General features: G+C 34.1%; 1 protein-coding gene across 6 annotated transcripts; it reads left to right on the forward strand.

The window, feature by feature from the left end:
- Nucleotides 1–3: 3 nt before the first annotated feature.
- Nucleotides 4–14,914, forward strand: ATP7 (copper-transporting ATPase 1). 6 transcript variants are annotated; one of them, XM_065365125.1, is made up of 25 exons: nt 4–158; nt 1,260–1,317; nt 1,842–1,953; nt 6,383–6,512; nt 6,590–6,805; nt 6,878–7,093; nt 7,586–7,781; nt 7,855–8,058; nt 8,323–8,454; nt 8,545–8,708; nt 8,788–9,017; nt 9,089–9,278; nt 9,351–9,725; nt 9,806–9,914; nt 9,985–10,235; nt 10,310–10,507; nt 10,599–10,758; nt 10,839–11,007; nt 11,380–11,785; nt 11,863–12,066; nt 12,149–12,298; nt 12,373–12,443; nt 12,797–12,961; nt 13,111–13,209; nt 14,429–14,914. In XM_065365125.1, exons 3-24 carry the CDS (start codon nt 1,844–1,846, stop codon nt 13,178–13,180), a joined length of 4,116 nt encoding a protein of 1,371 aa, XP_065221197.1. In that variant the 5' UTR covers nt 4–158; nt 1,260–1,317; nt 1,842–1,843; the 3' UTR covers nt 13,181–13,209; nt 14,429–14,914. The 6 variants fall into 6 exon arrangements, with proteins under 6 accessions (XP_065221197.1, XP_065221196.1, XP_065221198.1 ...); XM_065365124.1 differs by lacking the exon at nt 13,111–13,209; XM_065365126.1 differs by lacking the exons at nt 4–158; nt 1,260–1,317; nt 1,842–1,953; nt 13,111–13,209 and adding an exon at nt 2,409–3,019.
- The last annotated feature ends 1,249 nt before the right edge of the window (nt 14,915–16,163 follow it).

The raw sequence follows: 16,163 nt of genomic DNA on the forward strand, positions 1-16,163 counted from the left end.
ACAATGGAATTTTGAATAAAAATTGAGAACAATTGAATATTGATATTGACGGTGTGAGCTAAAATTTCGATAATGAAGATGTTAAATTGAATAAAAGTTTTCAATTATTGACTATACAAGGTTTACGAAATGGACAACGAAGCGATGATTAATTACGAGTAAGATTTACATGATATTTTTCGTATATTTACTGTTAGTTTACGACACCCTACGATATATTTATCTCATTTCGAGGTCTATGACCACGTACATTGAAGCATTACATTTCACTTTTACTGTAATTTTATCGCATTAGATAAGTTCCTCATCCATTCCTTAGAAAATGGGAATGTCCAATTCTTGCAGCATGATTTTGCCTCTCCTTATAATTTCTGTAAAATTTTAGTCGAAAGTACCGTTATGAAATTTACATGTTATTTCAAAGGTACACACATTCGGACTTGGTTCAGTTAGTTCATATCCACTGCGTATTTATAGATAACACTCGGAAAATATGTCACCCGGATATTTCGGCGTTATCGTAGCTATTAGTTGAATTAATTCGTTATTTGGCGATCGATTATCGAATTTTTCTAATCTACCATATGGCTTGTTTTGATAGTTTGTTTTTCAGAAGTTCATGCTTCGAAATCTAAAGCAGTGATTTTTTTTGACCAAAACCTCGAAGCAAAAAGTCGAACATTTTCAGAAAAAACAAAATTGTGTTTTGTTCGTGTTTCATCCTTTCATCGCTAATCTTCCTTCTGTCGATTTCCAGTCCTAGTTTGGAAATTGAATCATTTTGGTAAATACATTCCAAACACCTACTCACGTGGGTGATGCTGCGATATTGATATTACTCCTACACAGTATAGTCTTGGGTTTAGCGTTATTGAATGACGTTATAGTACATAAAATATTTTTAAAAAGGTACTAGAATTTTACGTTCATTATTTTTATGGAATTTTATTCACAATACGATTACACCAGTAAAAACGAATGCCATATGGTGCCTCTGTTCTGCGTTAGTATTTACTTCACGATTGGTTGTAAGTTGCAGCAATAATTAGTGTTATATTGTTCGCACATTTTTGGTGATGAGTCCTAATTAAAAGTACACATCAATGAGGGCATCTAATTTTTTTCATTTCTCGTTTAAAAAGTTATTTAAAAATCGAAGAAACAATTTTTCAAATGAAATATTAGGTTACTTTTATACGTACGTAGAATTGCAATTTTTTTTTTTAGAATATTTGACTAAAGTTCGATTTTTTTTTCAGGTCACTCGAAAGGGATGAATTTTTAATCTGACGTGATTTGGTATCGATTAATCAACAGGTGAGGATTAATGTAACGTCTCGATGCGCCGACTATTTCGTATTATTTTATATAAATTCGAAACGATGGATAAATTTTTTATCTTCGAGTACCTACCTCGTGTTATATTATTTAAATTATTAAAAAGAACTTGTTGAAATTTGCTCTGATTTGTAGATAGTCGATTAGACTACACATGTTAAAATTCAATTCGTTTACCGAGAGATTATCGCAGAATTAGAACAGACTTCAACGACTTGATCAAGTAGTGAAAATTTGAATATTAACGTGTCGTACTCGTAGATAAAATTTATCCACCTGTTTAAATAATCAGAAAAATTTTGTAGTAATCTTGAAATATGTAGTACAAACTAAGACGTCAAAGCATTATGCGATCAGTTTAAAATTTGAATACTAAAAATTTGTATCCTAGATATTCGTATTTCGTTGAAAATCGAATACCTACCTATCATAATTATAGTAACATTGTGGTGATTATAATATTGTATTTTATTGTGGTTCTTCCGTTGTATTTTTTTTTTTAGACATGGAAAACACAACGTCGATCCAACTGGACCAGTTGGATTCTCTTTTAAAAAATGAAGGGAAAGATAGCTTGACCGATGATACGGGTTGGAATTCCAGTAACAATGCCGAGTACGTATAAATTTACACCTATTGTTCTGATAATCGAATATCTTTCAATTTTATTACTCACTTTGAATTGGTGGGTATGTTTGTTTGAACGATTTTTATTGTTATATTACGAGTTAACAATTTTATCGAGTACGTGTTTTGGTACTAAGAGTATTTTGAACCATTTACAATTGATCAAAAAAAAAAAACACTGATGGTAGAGAAGACGTTGAACCTGCTCTAAAAAAAACTATTTCTTTCACCACTAAAATTGTGCACATTCGAACGTGTAAAAAAATACCATTCTAATTCACACGTAATAATTCTCGGTAAAAAAAAATATGATCATTAAATATAATTGCAATTCAATCGTCAATCGTCATCATCGCAGATTAAGCAGCGACGTATCTACGAACTGTTTCGTTTTTCTATGTAAAATACTCGCCGCTTACCTACCTTGAAATAGCCAATACAGACTACTGACTGCAGAGACAGACACACAACGTTTATCGTGCGGTACATTATACCTTGCATCAAATTTATTACTCTAACGAAAGTTAATCTCGGTGCGTTTGCAATGAGAATGAGATCAAGTGAAAGCATGTTACTGTACTATTGTAAAACGGCGCGAGCTGTATTATGTCCGCGTACTTTTTAATGGTGGGAGTTGTAATTCTACTTTTTACATCTGATCGTAATTATCAGTCGGGAAATCACTCTGATGTGTCGAAAAAAAATACCTACGAGTGTGTTTGATTCTCATGCTGCGAATTTTTTCGATTAAATGATGTCGTTGTATTCGCGAAAAATATTACCTATACTCGATTCGTGGTTAGCTTGGTTCGCAGTTTGATGTGATGATTGTATTTTTTTTTGATATTATTACGTGCCATAGTATGATCGTTTTGTGGCTCTTGCGATGATGTGAAATCGATGTTCAATTGAAATAAATTCGTTTCGAGAGTGCTGTTTTGAATGTTGGTGTTCTGTGTATTTCGTCGGTTTTTATGGAAGTTTGTGACTAATTAACTATAGTCTGAACATGTGAGCTGATTGGGAAAAATCACAGTGACCTATTGAGAAAAAAGTGAGTTTATTTGAATTTCACCTATTTTGAGATCAGTAGCCAGTAGGTATCTAATTTCAACAATTTTAATATCTTTCATTCATATTTTTACTGTAAAGATGAATTTGTTCAAAGAAGAACTCGCCTCCGTTTAGAATCAAATAAAAAAAAACCCTAACCACTGAACCAGTACATCTTGGCTTCTGTTTAAGAAAATTATCTCCGAAGAAAATCATTCTAGTGTACCTCATTTTGAAATACGATCTGTCCGAAAACAAATCGCTCCGAGCTAATTCCATAAATAACATCGTGCTCGGTTCGAAGGACTTTTGCATAAACACCTTTAAACACTGACCATGGTAAAATCCATTCCGAATACGTATTTGAGAAATTAATATATTCGCAGTTAGAAAATACGTCAATGAATTATCTGGACTCTGGCTAGTTACCTACGGAGACTAAAACTCTACATGGTGAATTCGGCAAACCAGTTTCGTAAAAGAAAAATTCGATAATTGTATCGCCCGAAGGTACAAATTAGTAGATAACGGGAGCGGCGCGACGATTGCCCCTTCATTAAAATTAAAATCAACGCACGTGAAATTTTATTGTCTAGCATATGAAGAATAAGTATAATAATATTTTCATTACTTGGATGAAAAAGAGGACGTCTAATGCAGAAGAGTTGGACCGAAAGTAACTGTACTAGTTAGACAAATGATAAAGCACCATAATGTGCTTAGTGTACGTCGTTGTATTACTTAGCTCGAAAATGTTCGCCGGTATGTGTAGGTGCAGTTCACTACAGGTAGGTTAAGGTAATTCCTTTTGAACAAACTTCGTAATCGCGCAAGTTATCGTCGGATTTGCTCGTTTCGAAATCCACCTTCGTATAATACTCGAGCATACCTATTTCGAACGTTTTAGGAAATTTGAAATATTTGAAAATAAATAGGCTAATCATTCGATGGTAATGGTGAAATTTACTCTATTGATAATGTTTACGAGTTTCGGAGACGATTAAGCGACATCGATTTGTTTCGGTACAATTGATCGCTGGTTTGTTGATGGTTTTTTTTTCAAGGTTTTGAAAGAATCATCGCGGAAATTCCTACTATATCTGGATTGATTTCGTAGCTCGCTCGCGTGGATCTGAGATACGTACGTAGGATACGGTGTATCGTCATTTAACCGGTTTCATCGGTGTAGTGTGGTGTATTGCTGATGGTGATGCTCGTGCGAAATTTTTGTTTACTCGTACTCGGTGCTTGATCGCGAAAAACTGGTTGACATGTGAGTATTCGGTGACTTTGACCTCATCGCGACGAGTGTGTTGTATTGTCTTTCGTTGTTTGAATATTGTTCTTCTTGTTGGCGCAACGACCGTTGTGTGATGATAATCGAGTTCCAGTGTTCCAGTTCCGATATATTAGGCCTGTTCTAAGAGTAGTTGATCATTTTTCAACGTCGAGTTTATGTTGAAGGTAGACAAACTTTTCGATCGATTTATACTTTGAAAAAGAATATAGATTACTGTGTGGTAGGTAAATAGAAACTTGCTTGTGCGTTTTGGTTATATTTTTGAGCTTATTTACATCCAATCTTCGTCTTGAAACGTTAAACGTTCATTTTTTCAGTTCACGAAATTAATACTTAGGTAACTCAAGTTATTCGTTCCTCTTGCTCTTGGCAAAGAATGAAAATATCTTTAAAACTTTATTGCTCTTTTACTCGAAATTTCTTTTCAAATAATTGAGTAAATTTTGTAAGTAGGTAAGTGATAAGGGTTCAAAGAGTTCAAAGTTCTAATGTCAACTCACTTCCCCTCCTACGACTATGACTCATGACTCATCTCATTTCATTATTCTGTGATAATCCGTGATTGTGATTGGTTAGTGATAAGAGATTATCCAATCAAATTCAAGATTCTTTTTTGGTTTTAAAAATTTTTTAATTTTTTTAAAGAAAAATAAAAAATTTTAAGGTACATTGGTTAATTTTAATTATATTGAAATTCTTTAAATTGCAAATTATCAGTGCAGAGCTGTGGATGTTGAAGTAGTCCAATAACTAGTTGTAGTCTCAGTAAGTTGTTAGGTATAGGTACCTTACGATTTGCCCAAATTTTGTCTTCAATTATTATACTTTTTAGCTTAATTGTTATTTTATTTTTCTCACTTCACCAACGATACGCTTCGATCAGAAATCAGATCTCGCTTCGTAATTAAACCAACACCTTTTTTGAAATGATGCAATTCGAAGTAACATGGTAATCTTAAATTGAACGATTATGATTAATCTGTTATATCGAAAATTCACCGATCAATTGGCTACATATGAGATGTGTTATGATTTTTATCAGCACCTATAGCGTTATAAATTTTTACTACCGTCTACCGATCAACGTAATCGCTCGATTTATTTTATTCGCCTTATTTTTCATAATGTTTATGGTACTAGGCGAAAAATAAAAGATTCGATCGCCACAAACAGGGATTAATGGTATCGAAATTCGAAACGAAATTAATTTTATCGTAATCGTTTATTATATTCGACAAAGTTGTACATTTGAAAACGAGACTTTATATAGGTAGGTAGATATAGGTATCTGCTTCGATGTCGTCTCGTCAGTCGTCATTCGGTTCGCTCCACAATTACGAAATAATTCAACTAATGCGTTGTTTTGTTCGTATAGTATCTATCTGAAAGGGTGATAATTAAAATTAAATGTGTACTTCGATCCGAGTTATCTTAAAGAGAACAGTGATATATGTACGTGATATTTCAACTAATTGCTCCCTTCGTTGCAATCGGTAGATTTAGTTGTAAACCTACTTATACAAACTTAACTAAAGAAATACAACAAAACACCTTTTTTGCCGCGTAAAAATGTAGTTAATTCTTTGTCAAAAAAAAAATTATAAATATTTGCTATTCAATATGTTCGGTAATCAACTCGAAGACTAGTTGAGTTGTCGAAACACCGCGCGAGACTAATTATCGATAATTATATTGGAAAGAATATTTTACCTACGTAAAATAAACAAACTCAGGTACCTACTTGTTCACTATGCATATGAGTTTGAGTATATACGAGCGTCAAACGCATACGAATATTAAAAAGGATTGATTATTTCACGCTATCAACGATGCAATTTATAATATTTACCGCGTACCTCAATTTACTCTCAGTGTATTTATTCACCTTGTTGCTTTCGTCATTGAACGGTGTATTTTACATCGAATATTCAAATTTATTCGCCCCATCTGTACCATATACCTATACGATGCGCAAAATGCGTTCGAAAATGATCGTTGTAATTCAGAGATGAACTGTTTTTAACGTCGATAATTGAAATTGGTGATTTTTTTTTTGTTCCCTAGATCGAAATCGAAAGAAGACACGATGACATTATCTTGGGTCAATATAGGAATCGAGGGAATGCAAAGTCCCTCGTGTTCGAACGAAATCCAATCGAAAATATCGGAGAAAACTGGAGTTCATACGGTTACAGTGAGTATATAGTCATTCATACTGCAACGTGTGTATTTCGTAAATAAGTACATCGTTATAATGAAATCGTATTACAGGTGAAATTGGAGGAAAATGAGGCGCAAATATTTTACGATCCTAATATCGTCAATGCGAATAATTTAAGAAATGAAATCGAAAGCTTGGGATATCAAGCGACTTTACTTTCAACCCACCTCAGCTCTAGATTTTTCATCACCGGTATGAGATGTAACAATTGTGCGAATAAAGTTCGAACCAAAGTTGGCGAGCTGCCTGGTGTTAAAGATGTCAATGTGAGTATCAGATCAATCAGAAAGTTGATAAAAAGATATGAAATTCAATTAACAACTTTGTATTTTGTTTAGGTTAATTTAGAAAATAAATACGCTGATATTAGCTACGATCCGGCTGACATTAGTGTATTCGATTTAAAAGCATTTCTCGAAGGTTTAGACTATACCGTGACCCTACCTAAGGATAATGCCGATGTCACGATTTATATTAATGGAATGAAATGTAATTCTTGTGTTCGTAAAATTGAATCTGCGATGTCGATGAAGAAAGGTGTTATATCAGTTAAAGTAAGTACCTACTTGGGTGTTTTTTTCTCACGAAATACGTCTTTTTTTCACTACTTACGATCGTGACGATGTAAAAATAATCGAAAGAAATTTGCATTTTTTCGATGAATTCGTATTTTGATTGAATCACGAAAGGAAAAAAAATTGTTGATTGATTTTTTTTTACTAATCGAATGTGTACGGTAGCACTGACTAGTGACTACGAAGTAAATAAGAACGATTAACACGTGTTTGTTCAAAAGGTAACTAACCCGTGTTTCTTCGAATAATAATTTAAAACGCTTTAAACGAATAATAAATAAAGTAATTATCGTGTTTAGTGATTTTATAATGTATTTGAAAAAAAATAAGTGCTCGTTTCCATACTTATTTAATGACACCTACCATATCTGGCAACCGTTCCAAATCATCCTATTTCTTATCGTCAATTGCATATAGTTTCAATTCTACAGATTTATATCGTTAAATAATTATTTTCAATTATTCTTTCAGGTAAATCTAGAAGATAAATTAGCCAAAATAATATACAACGAGCGTTGCCTCCTACCTTCGGAATTATGCAGTTATTTGGAAGAACTGAAGTTCAAAGCGTCGTTATCACCTCCAACGTCCGAATCCGAGGAACTAACTTCTAGTCGATTCCGTATTGAAGGAATGAAATGTAACTCGTGCGTAAATAAAATAGAAAGTAGGTGATATAAATTACTCATCGAATTGTCAATCTTCCGATTACCTACTAATTACTTGAAATTTGATCGCAGGTACGCTAAAAGACACATCTGGCGTTGTATCTGCTTCCGTTAGTTTGGAAAACAAAGAGTGCAACGTTAGTCATAGGACTGCCCAAATATCACCAGAACAAATACTTAATGTTATAGCCCAATTGAATTCTAATTTTAACGTATCTATCATTAATGAAAATAATAATCAAACTGCGAATAATCCTGTCAGTAATTCTGTTACTAGTAAGTTGATTTTAACTGTACTCTTTAAATGCAAAATGTCATATTTTGGAGTGTCAACGCAGATGTGAGTGTTTTTAAAATAGAAATTTCGTAAATTGATTCGAAAATTGGTGAAAGTTCGAAACTGGGAAATTTTTCAGGAATCTAAGACCATTTTTTTCAGTTGATGGGGAAAGGAGGTTAATTTCAAATTTGCGTTGACACTTCAAATTAAACCATTCGAGTGATTTTGAAGATTAACTTATCGAATGGTGCGATTTTCAGATAATTCCAAAGTAAATGGATATTGCTCGTTGAAAATAGAAGAAGACGATGATAAATGTTACCTTCATATCAAAGGCATGACTTGTGCGTCGTGTGTATCAGCAATTGAGAAATTTTGCCAAAGACTCGATGGTAAATATATTTTTTTTTTGATATTCATTCGATATTTCAAATTGTTTTCGTATTAAATTTAGTAACTAACCGAATTATTGCTCGTTTTAGGTGTTCATAGTATTTTAGTGGCGTTATTAGCCGCCAAGGCTGAAGTAAGATACGATTCTAGTTTAATCAAAGCCAACGAAATCGCAAACGCGATCACCGATCTTGGATTTCCTACTAATGTTATTAATGACCAAGACTGTGGCGAAACAGAAGTCGAAATTATCGTTAGTATTTCATCGTACAACAAGCTAATATTAAGTATGATTTTAGAAGAAAATATTTATTTCATTTTGTATTTTTCAGATCACCGGCATGACTTGCGCGTCGTGTGTTAACAAAATAGAAACAAGCGTGAAGAAAATCAAAGGCGTCAAGTACGCTAGTGTAGCTTTAACCACTAAATTGGGTAAATTTAAGTACGACTCGGAAGTAACCGGACCGAGGGATATTGCCGATTGTATTCAAAATTTAAGTTTCGGTACTCAAATCGTTACCAATAGAAGTAGAGATTATGCCAATTACTTAGATCAAAGGTAAATTTCAGTGCGAATGCGACTGTAAAACGTGGGATTCGAGTTGAATTTATGTTAATCATTTTTTCCAGAGATGAAATAATGAAATGGCGAAATTCGTTCCTAATATCGTTAATATTTGGAGGACCGTGTATGATATTGATGTTGTATTACATGGGAGGTATGACTTTCGGATACATACCGCACGAAGAAATGTGCTGTATCGTGCCAGGACTTTCGACTGAAAATTTACTTACGTTTTTATTATCTACTCCGGTCCAAGTGAGTTTAAATTTCAATAATGATTCAAAATGCGATATATTTTATGTTAAATTGCAACCTCTTTTGTCTCAGTTTATCGCCGGATGGCATTTTCACGTCCAAGCTTGGAGAGCGATCAGACACCGGTCCACAAATATGGACGTACTGGTCAGTCTAGCCACCACGATATCGTACGTTTACTCCTGCATTGTGCTGGGATTAGCGATCGGTTTGCAGTTCAACTTTAGTCCTCAAACTTTCTTCGATACGCCTCCGATGCTGTTTTTATTCATTTCACTGGGTCGTTGGTTAGAGAATATCGCCAAAGGGAAAACATCCGAAGCGTTGTCTAGATTGTTATCTTTGAAAGCCACAGATGCTTTGTTGGTTACGGTCGGTTCGGATTTGGAGATTTTAAGCGAAAAACAAATCGAGGTCGAGATGGTTCAACGTGGTGATATTTTGAAAGTGAGTTACATGTCTCAGTCTCGAATATTTTCACTTGAAAATGGGACTCGGTTGCTCAAATAATATTTTTGTGTTCGCAGGTATTGCCTGGTGGGAAAGTACCAGTCGATGGGAAAATCATTTATGGTACTTCGAGCTGCGACGAGTCACTTATTACCGGAGAATCGATGCCAGTTCAGAAGAAAATCGGTTCGTAGAATCTAAAGGAGTTGAATCTGAACCCAAAACTCGTTAATCAACGTGAAATATCATTCCACAGGTAGCCAAGTCATCGGTGGCTCGATCAATCAAAACGGTATGTTGTTAATGGTGGCCACTCATACGGGCGAATCAACTACCCTCGCGCAAATCGTACGTTTAGTGGAAGAAGCTCAAACGTCCAAAGCACCTATACAACAATTCGCCGATAAAATTGCCGGGTATTTTGTTCCTATGGTTATCATCCTATCAGCGAGCACTTTGGTAGCTTGGATTATCTTGGGGTATTCGAATATCGAATTTATTCCTCAGGTTGGTGTACAAATTCAACCTAAAAATTTCGTCCAATTACTCGAATAATCTTGTAATATTTTTTCAATCTGTAGCGCGATGAAAAAATGGGCATGAGTAGAGACGAAATGATATTCCAGTTCGCATTCCGGTGCGCTTTGAGTGTTCTGGCGATAGCGTGTCCTTGCGCGTTGGGTTTGGCTACCCCTACAGCTGTCATGGTCGGTACCGGTGTCGGAGCATTAAACGGTATCTTCATCAAAGGCGCCGAACCGTTGGAAAATGCGCATAAAGTACGCTAAAAATTGAACTGACAATGCTCCTGCTACTAATCGTATTTTTTTCCCAGTTTGATAATGTGTAATTTTCTGCTTTTATGCGCAGGTAAATTGTATCGTTTTCGATAAAACTGGAACGTTAACCAACGGCGTCCCAGTGGTTTCCAGAATGTGTGTTTTCGGCTCCGAGAACCTGAAAACAATCTCTAAATTACTGGTTTGCGTCGCCACCGCCGAAAACAGCAGCGAACATCCTCTAGCTTCCGGTAAAATCGAATGCTGAAGTATTTTCGTGAATCTCACGTAGAAGAAAATTGAGAATAATTCGACTTATGCGAATTTACAGCTATCGTTCGGTTCGTGAAAGAAAGCTTCCATTGCGAAATCACCGGAAAGTGTAGCCAATTTCAGACTGTTCCTGGTTGTGGACTTCGATGCGTTGTTTCGTACACCGAAAACATGATGGAGCAGATTTTACGCTCGGAACAGTATATTAACTTTCAGAATTCTATCAAGTAATTTTAATTATCCGACGAGATTACTTTTCGAGTGCTAAGAAGAAGAAAAAAACGATGGAATTGCGTGAGGTGTTTGGAATTTTTTTTCTTCGTAGTTTCACTTCGTGAAAGAGAAAAAAAGAAGTGAAGAAGCGAAAGTTTGGAATAAATTAGCTGAATGATTGAAAATGTCAGAAACAATGTACTACACATTCTGTGATTATTTTTCAAAATTTGTTTTTGTTTGGTCGAGGGAGAAGAAAAGGTGTAGGAGGAGGGTGGGGGGGGGGGTTTCAGAGAATTTCAAATTCCATCGAGTCTTCTTCGTCTCAGCAATTACTCAAAAATACGATACGTGTATGTTATTTTAAAAATTCGTATATTTTACAGTTCGATAACCACCGGAAGAACGTTATTTCGTTTACACAACATCGATCTAGACGTGCTGGAACATTCGACCGATCAATACGAAACACCGGTAATCAACGGAACTTTCAGCAAAGGCGACTCGAACGAAAAACCCGGCTCTCAAGTAATCATCGGAAATAGAGAATGGATGAATAGGAATGGCATCAACGTACCGGATGTAGTCGACGAAAAGATGAACAAAGAAGAAGAATACGGTCACACGGCGATCTTGTGCGCTATCGATGGAGTTCTGATATCTATGATCAGCGTTTCGGATACCGTAAAGCCAGAAGCACATTTAGTAGTTTATACGTTGAAGAAAAGAGGTCTCGAAGTGATCCTGTTGACCGGAGATAATCAAAAAACCGCAAAGGCCATAGCCAGACAAGTAAATACTGCTTCTAAATTCAACTCTACAGCAAAAAACCAACTTATATTAAGTTACATTTATATTTTTCCAATTAGGTTGGCATCACAAGAGTCTTCGCTGAAGTTTTACCCACTCACAAGGTGGCTAAGATACAGAAACTTCAAGAAGTAGGTAAACGAGTTGCCATGATTGGAGATGGAGTCAATGATTCGCCTGCTTTGGCTCAAGCCGATGTCGGAATCGCGATCGCTTCCGGCACCGATGTAGCCGTAGAAGCAGCCGATATTGTTTTGATGAGGGTATGAAAATATAAATTTACATTTTTCTAGTTATTTTACATGTATTTCGTACTCAACTTTTGGTGTTGTTTTTTTTTTCTAGAATGATTTATTGGATGTGCTTGGTGCTCTGGATCTGTCTAGAACAACGGTCAAAAGGATCCGTCTGAATTTTGTATTTGCTAGTCTTTATAATTTGATCGGTATTCCGGTAGCTGCCGGAGTATTCACGAAGTTTGGTCTCGTCTTATTGGTAATTAGAATAATTCTACGAGTTAAATTCATCGTTAATGGTGTAAAAATTTAATTCACGGTGGTTTATTTCAGCCATGGATGGCGTCAGCTGCGATGGCCTTAAGTTCGGTGTCCGTTGTGGTGTCTTCGTTGCTGCTTAAAACGTAAATACCGTTTCGATGGTTTCGAAAGGTCATTCTACGTTGATTTGGCTTGATTTTAGTCTCGGTTCTTTCGATTTAATGGGTTCTTTCTATCGAAATTGAGATAATAGACGTTTCGTTCTTGTTAGAACTCTGTGAAGATGTTGAAAATTTACGAATTTTTCCTCCTTCTGCCTTGTTTGCGAGGAAAGCAGGGAACGACGATGGTTATCTCAATTTTTGAATCATGAGAGACCATAAATTTGACCGAAATTGGAAGAAATTGATAAAAATTGAGCAAAATTGACGTGGAATGATGATCCTACTTTTACTCGAATGATTGGTCTAATATTCTGTTTTATTTTTCTGAACAGATACCATAAACCTAGCAAAGATAAATTAGAAACTCCCGAGTACCTGAACTCACTGTGTGCTCCTAGCGTACGATATTTAAGCGCTGACGAGATATCAATTCATCGAGGCTTAGATGATATTCCTAAACCAAGCTTTACTCGTTCCACGAGTAGTACTTTGAACAGGTATTTGCATAAATTATTTCATAAACGATACGACTACGAAAATTAAATTCGTACGTTATTTCTAGTCATTTAATTATCTCATTCATGAACAATTTAATTTATCAAATATTCACTCTTATTGTATTCTTATATTTATAAACATATTATAGCTTATGGAATGTTATGTCGTTAAATAAAAATATAAAAGTTAATGAAAAAAGAAGCATAATCGAATGTTAGTTATCGAAGATATATTCGAAAAAATGACTGTAAGTTTATTTTTGACGTAACAAAATAATTATGTTCCTAACCATTGTGTTGTACTCCAACTTATTCGTCGTTATGTGTTCGAAGCTTTCGTATTTATCATCCTATTATACCATTATTACCTGTTGTATCTTACCTATGTAACGTTTTTGTGGATTTGTTCGAATGTTTTACCTTACTATTTTTTTTACTTGTGGAAGCGTTTCAAGGATGCATATTGCATAGATCTATGTTCTAACCGCTAAATTTAACGCTTTAATTAATTTATCAACGCTGTTATATGATATCTTATCGCTGTTAACGTCTAGACGAAGGTGATCGGTTACTGAGTTGTGCCGGATTAAATCACGATCGCTTTATTAAAACGTTATTTAATCGATCGCAATGTATTACCTACTTAATTTAATCGCCAAATATATCGTAACAGTGGTGGATTTTGAATTTTTCGAATCATAATTCCTCCAATATAGCGCTGAGAAGCTCTTTATAACCAAGTGTTGCCTCGCGATAAGATTCGAATCATCGTTATTTTTATAATATTATCGTCACTCGATCGTATTACTTAAAAACTAATTAATGATAATTAAATGATTAAAATCTCGATATAAATTACGTATTGTAATAGTTACGATTTCCGTTATGTAATTCGGATTAATTACCTACGTTTTAAGATGTAATACGTAACGTAGAGATTTTTAGCTAGCCGATGTTGGTATTTGCTTTCTATTCCTTAATCTTTCGAAACTGGATTTTGAAGAAAATATTTTACACTCTGGCTGTGAAATTGAATTTTCTCGGCGGTGAAAATATGCGGAAAATGCAACCCGAATTCCTTCATCGAAACCCTGTGTAATAAAACTACCTCTTCTCGAGCTTGTTTTTAATCAATTTTGTCTGCAATGGGTTGTGTTTGCGGTTACGTATCGTGGAGTGTTTTCGGTTTTGATGTACTAAATATAAATCGTACTATTTTTTTTTTTTTTTTAATACCCGTATTTTTTGTTACATTTCCCTTGAAACGTTTCCTTGTAGCTATTACTTATTTTAATTAGAATCTCACTAATCTACCTAATCACATTAATGTAAAATTACCAATAATTTGATTAATCCTCTCGACTTGAGTGCACGTAATTTTTAAATGTTTTGTTAATGGTGTTTTTGAATTTTTTGAATTTCCTTTTCGAAATAATCTAACGAATTTTTCGTTTTGTTTTTTGACAGATTTTTCGGTAAAACGAAATGCGAAGCTTCCGGTCATCTGTTATCGTCTTCCATTGATGATGATTACAACGTTGATTTCTCCAGTTCGGCGAATTCCAGGAAATCTGTGTTTGCGAACGCGTAATTTATCTACATAATATGTATATTAACGTTTTAGTTAATTTATTTTATTTTTTGTTCGTTTTGTTTGTTGATCTCAGCGGCGAATCGACTGAGATTATCGTGGAGGTTTTTTTTTTGAGAGATGAAACCAAATAAGAATAATTATCTACCTACGGTGTATAATAATGATAATAATTGTGATACTCATTTGTGAATAAGTTATAAATGTTACCGGATAGTGGACGGATCTTTTGTTACGTATTTTACCCGTCGTTTTTTCCTTTTATTTTCCTTTTTCATTTTCGTATTTATCGTTACTTTTGTAGTATATCTCTACTTCAATGAGACTTTTTTAAAATACATTTATTTTAATGCTGTGTTGAATTCGTGTACAATGAGATTATGTTTAAGGGATACAGGAATTGTAGTCGGTTACTTTTTGAGTAATCCAGTTACTAAAGTCAGGTTTTTTTTTGAATTGTTAAAAAAATCTTGGCCCTACTTTTTGAATAAATAGAGAATGCAGTGAATTATTTACAAAGGTATTCATTTGAGTGAAATAGTCTGATTCTCGATCTCTGCCAAAAATGGTAAATAGTCTCGGCTTCCGTCAAAATTACCAAAATATGTCGCTTCTTACCGAAAATAAAAGTTGTTGCTTGTTAGCAATAAATTCCAAATGTCTCATTTTTTTTCCAAAATTGGACAGAAGTTTCGCTTTATTACCAATAATTGCCAAAAAAAGCTTCGTATTTTTATAGCCAATTTTGAGCCTTGCTTTATGCCAACAATCTCCAAAAAAATACAAGTGTCACTATTTTACTGAAGAGTGGTTGCAAAAAAAGTTTCAAGTTTTCGATAAAAATTAAAAATTTCCAAAAATCGCAAAAAAAACTCACTTTGCTGAAAATTGCTAAGTTTCGTTTTTTGGCAAAACTGCTAATAATCGTCGCTTTTTTTATTTTTTGACAAAAATTCCAAAAAGTCTCAATTATTTTTTTCTAGAAATTATTCGAAAGTTTCACGTTTTTGCTAAAAATTGCCAACTATTAAAATTATGAGGATCTTGCTTTTTCGTTTGCTTACTTTTTCAAAATTTTAGTTATGTACTCAAGTCACATTTTTTTCTACAAAAATTTCCAAAAATTCAATTTTTCCAAACATTGACCTTACTCTTTAAAAAAAAGTGCAAAAATTGTCCAAAAAAAAGTCTCGTTTCATCGTTTTTTGACAACCAAAAATGAAGTCGTTTTTTTCAGGGATGTAAAACTGAAAAATGAAACTTTTGGCTTTAGCTTTTTTTTTCAAATGCAGTGAATGTACAAAGAAAAGTGAAAACTCACAACCACAACGAAAAAAAAAAAAAAATACTAGAAAATTGAAACTTAAGAAAAGTAAAATGTGAAAATCAAAAAAGAACTCAAACAGAAACTGAACCAAATAAATTTGTAAGAAAGCTGAATAAATAAAGCTTTTGGCTAGAGCTTTTAGCTTTCAGCTAGTTTTCCATCCCTGTTTTTTTTTTTTTACAAAAAATCCAAAAATGTTTATTTTTACTAAAAACTGCACCAGAAGTCTTCTCTTTTTTAATGTAAAGTTTTGAATAAGCGTTTTGTTTATTGACAAAAGTCGC

Source organism: Planococcus citri, chromosome 5 (genome assembly GCF_950023065.1).
Source record: "Planococcus citri chromosome 5, ihPlaCitr1.1, whole genome shotgun sequence".
NCBI classification, from domain to species: Eukaryota; Metazoa; Arthropoda; class Insecta; order Hemiptera; family Pseudococcidae; genus Planococcus; species Planococcus citri.

Excerpts from the sequence above, each read along its gene's own strand:
- ATP7 (XM_065365124.1), top strand. The coding sequence starts at position 1,844 with ATGGAAAACACAACGTCGATCCAACTGGACCAGTTGGATTCTCTTTTA. Across the intron at positions 11,008-11,379 it reads AACTTTCAGAATTCTATCAA|TTCGATAACCACCGGAAGAA; the intron begins GTAATTTTAATT and ends TATATTTTACAG. Across the intron at positions 12,299-12,372 it reads AGTTTGGTCTCGTCTTATTG|CCATGGATGGCGTCAGCTGC; the intron begins GTAATTAGAATA and ends GGTTTATTTCAG.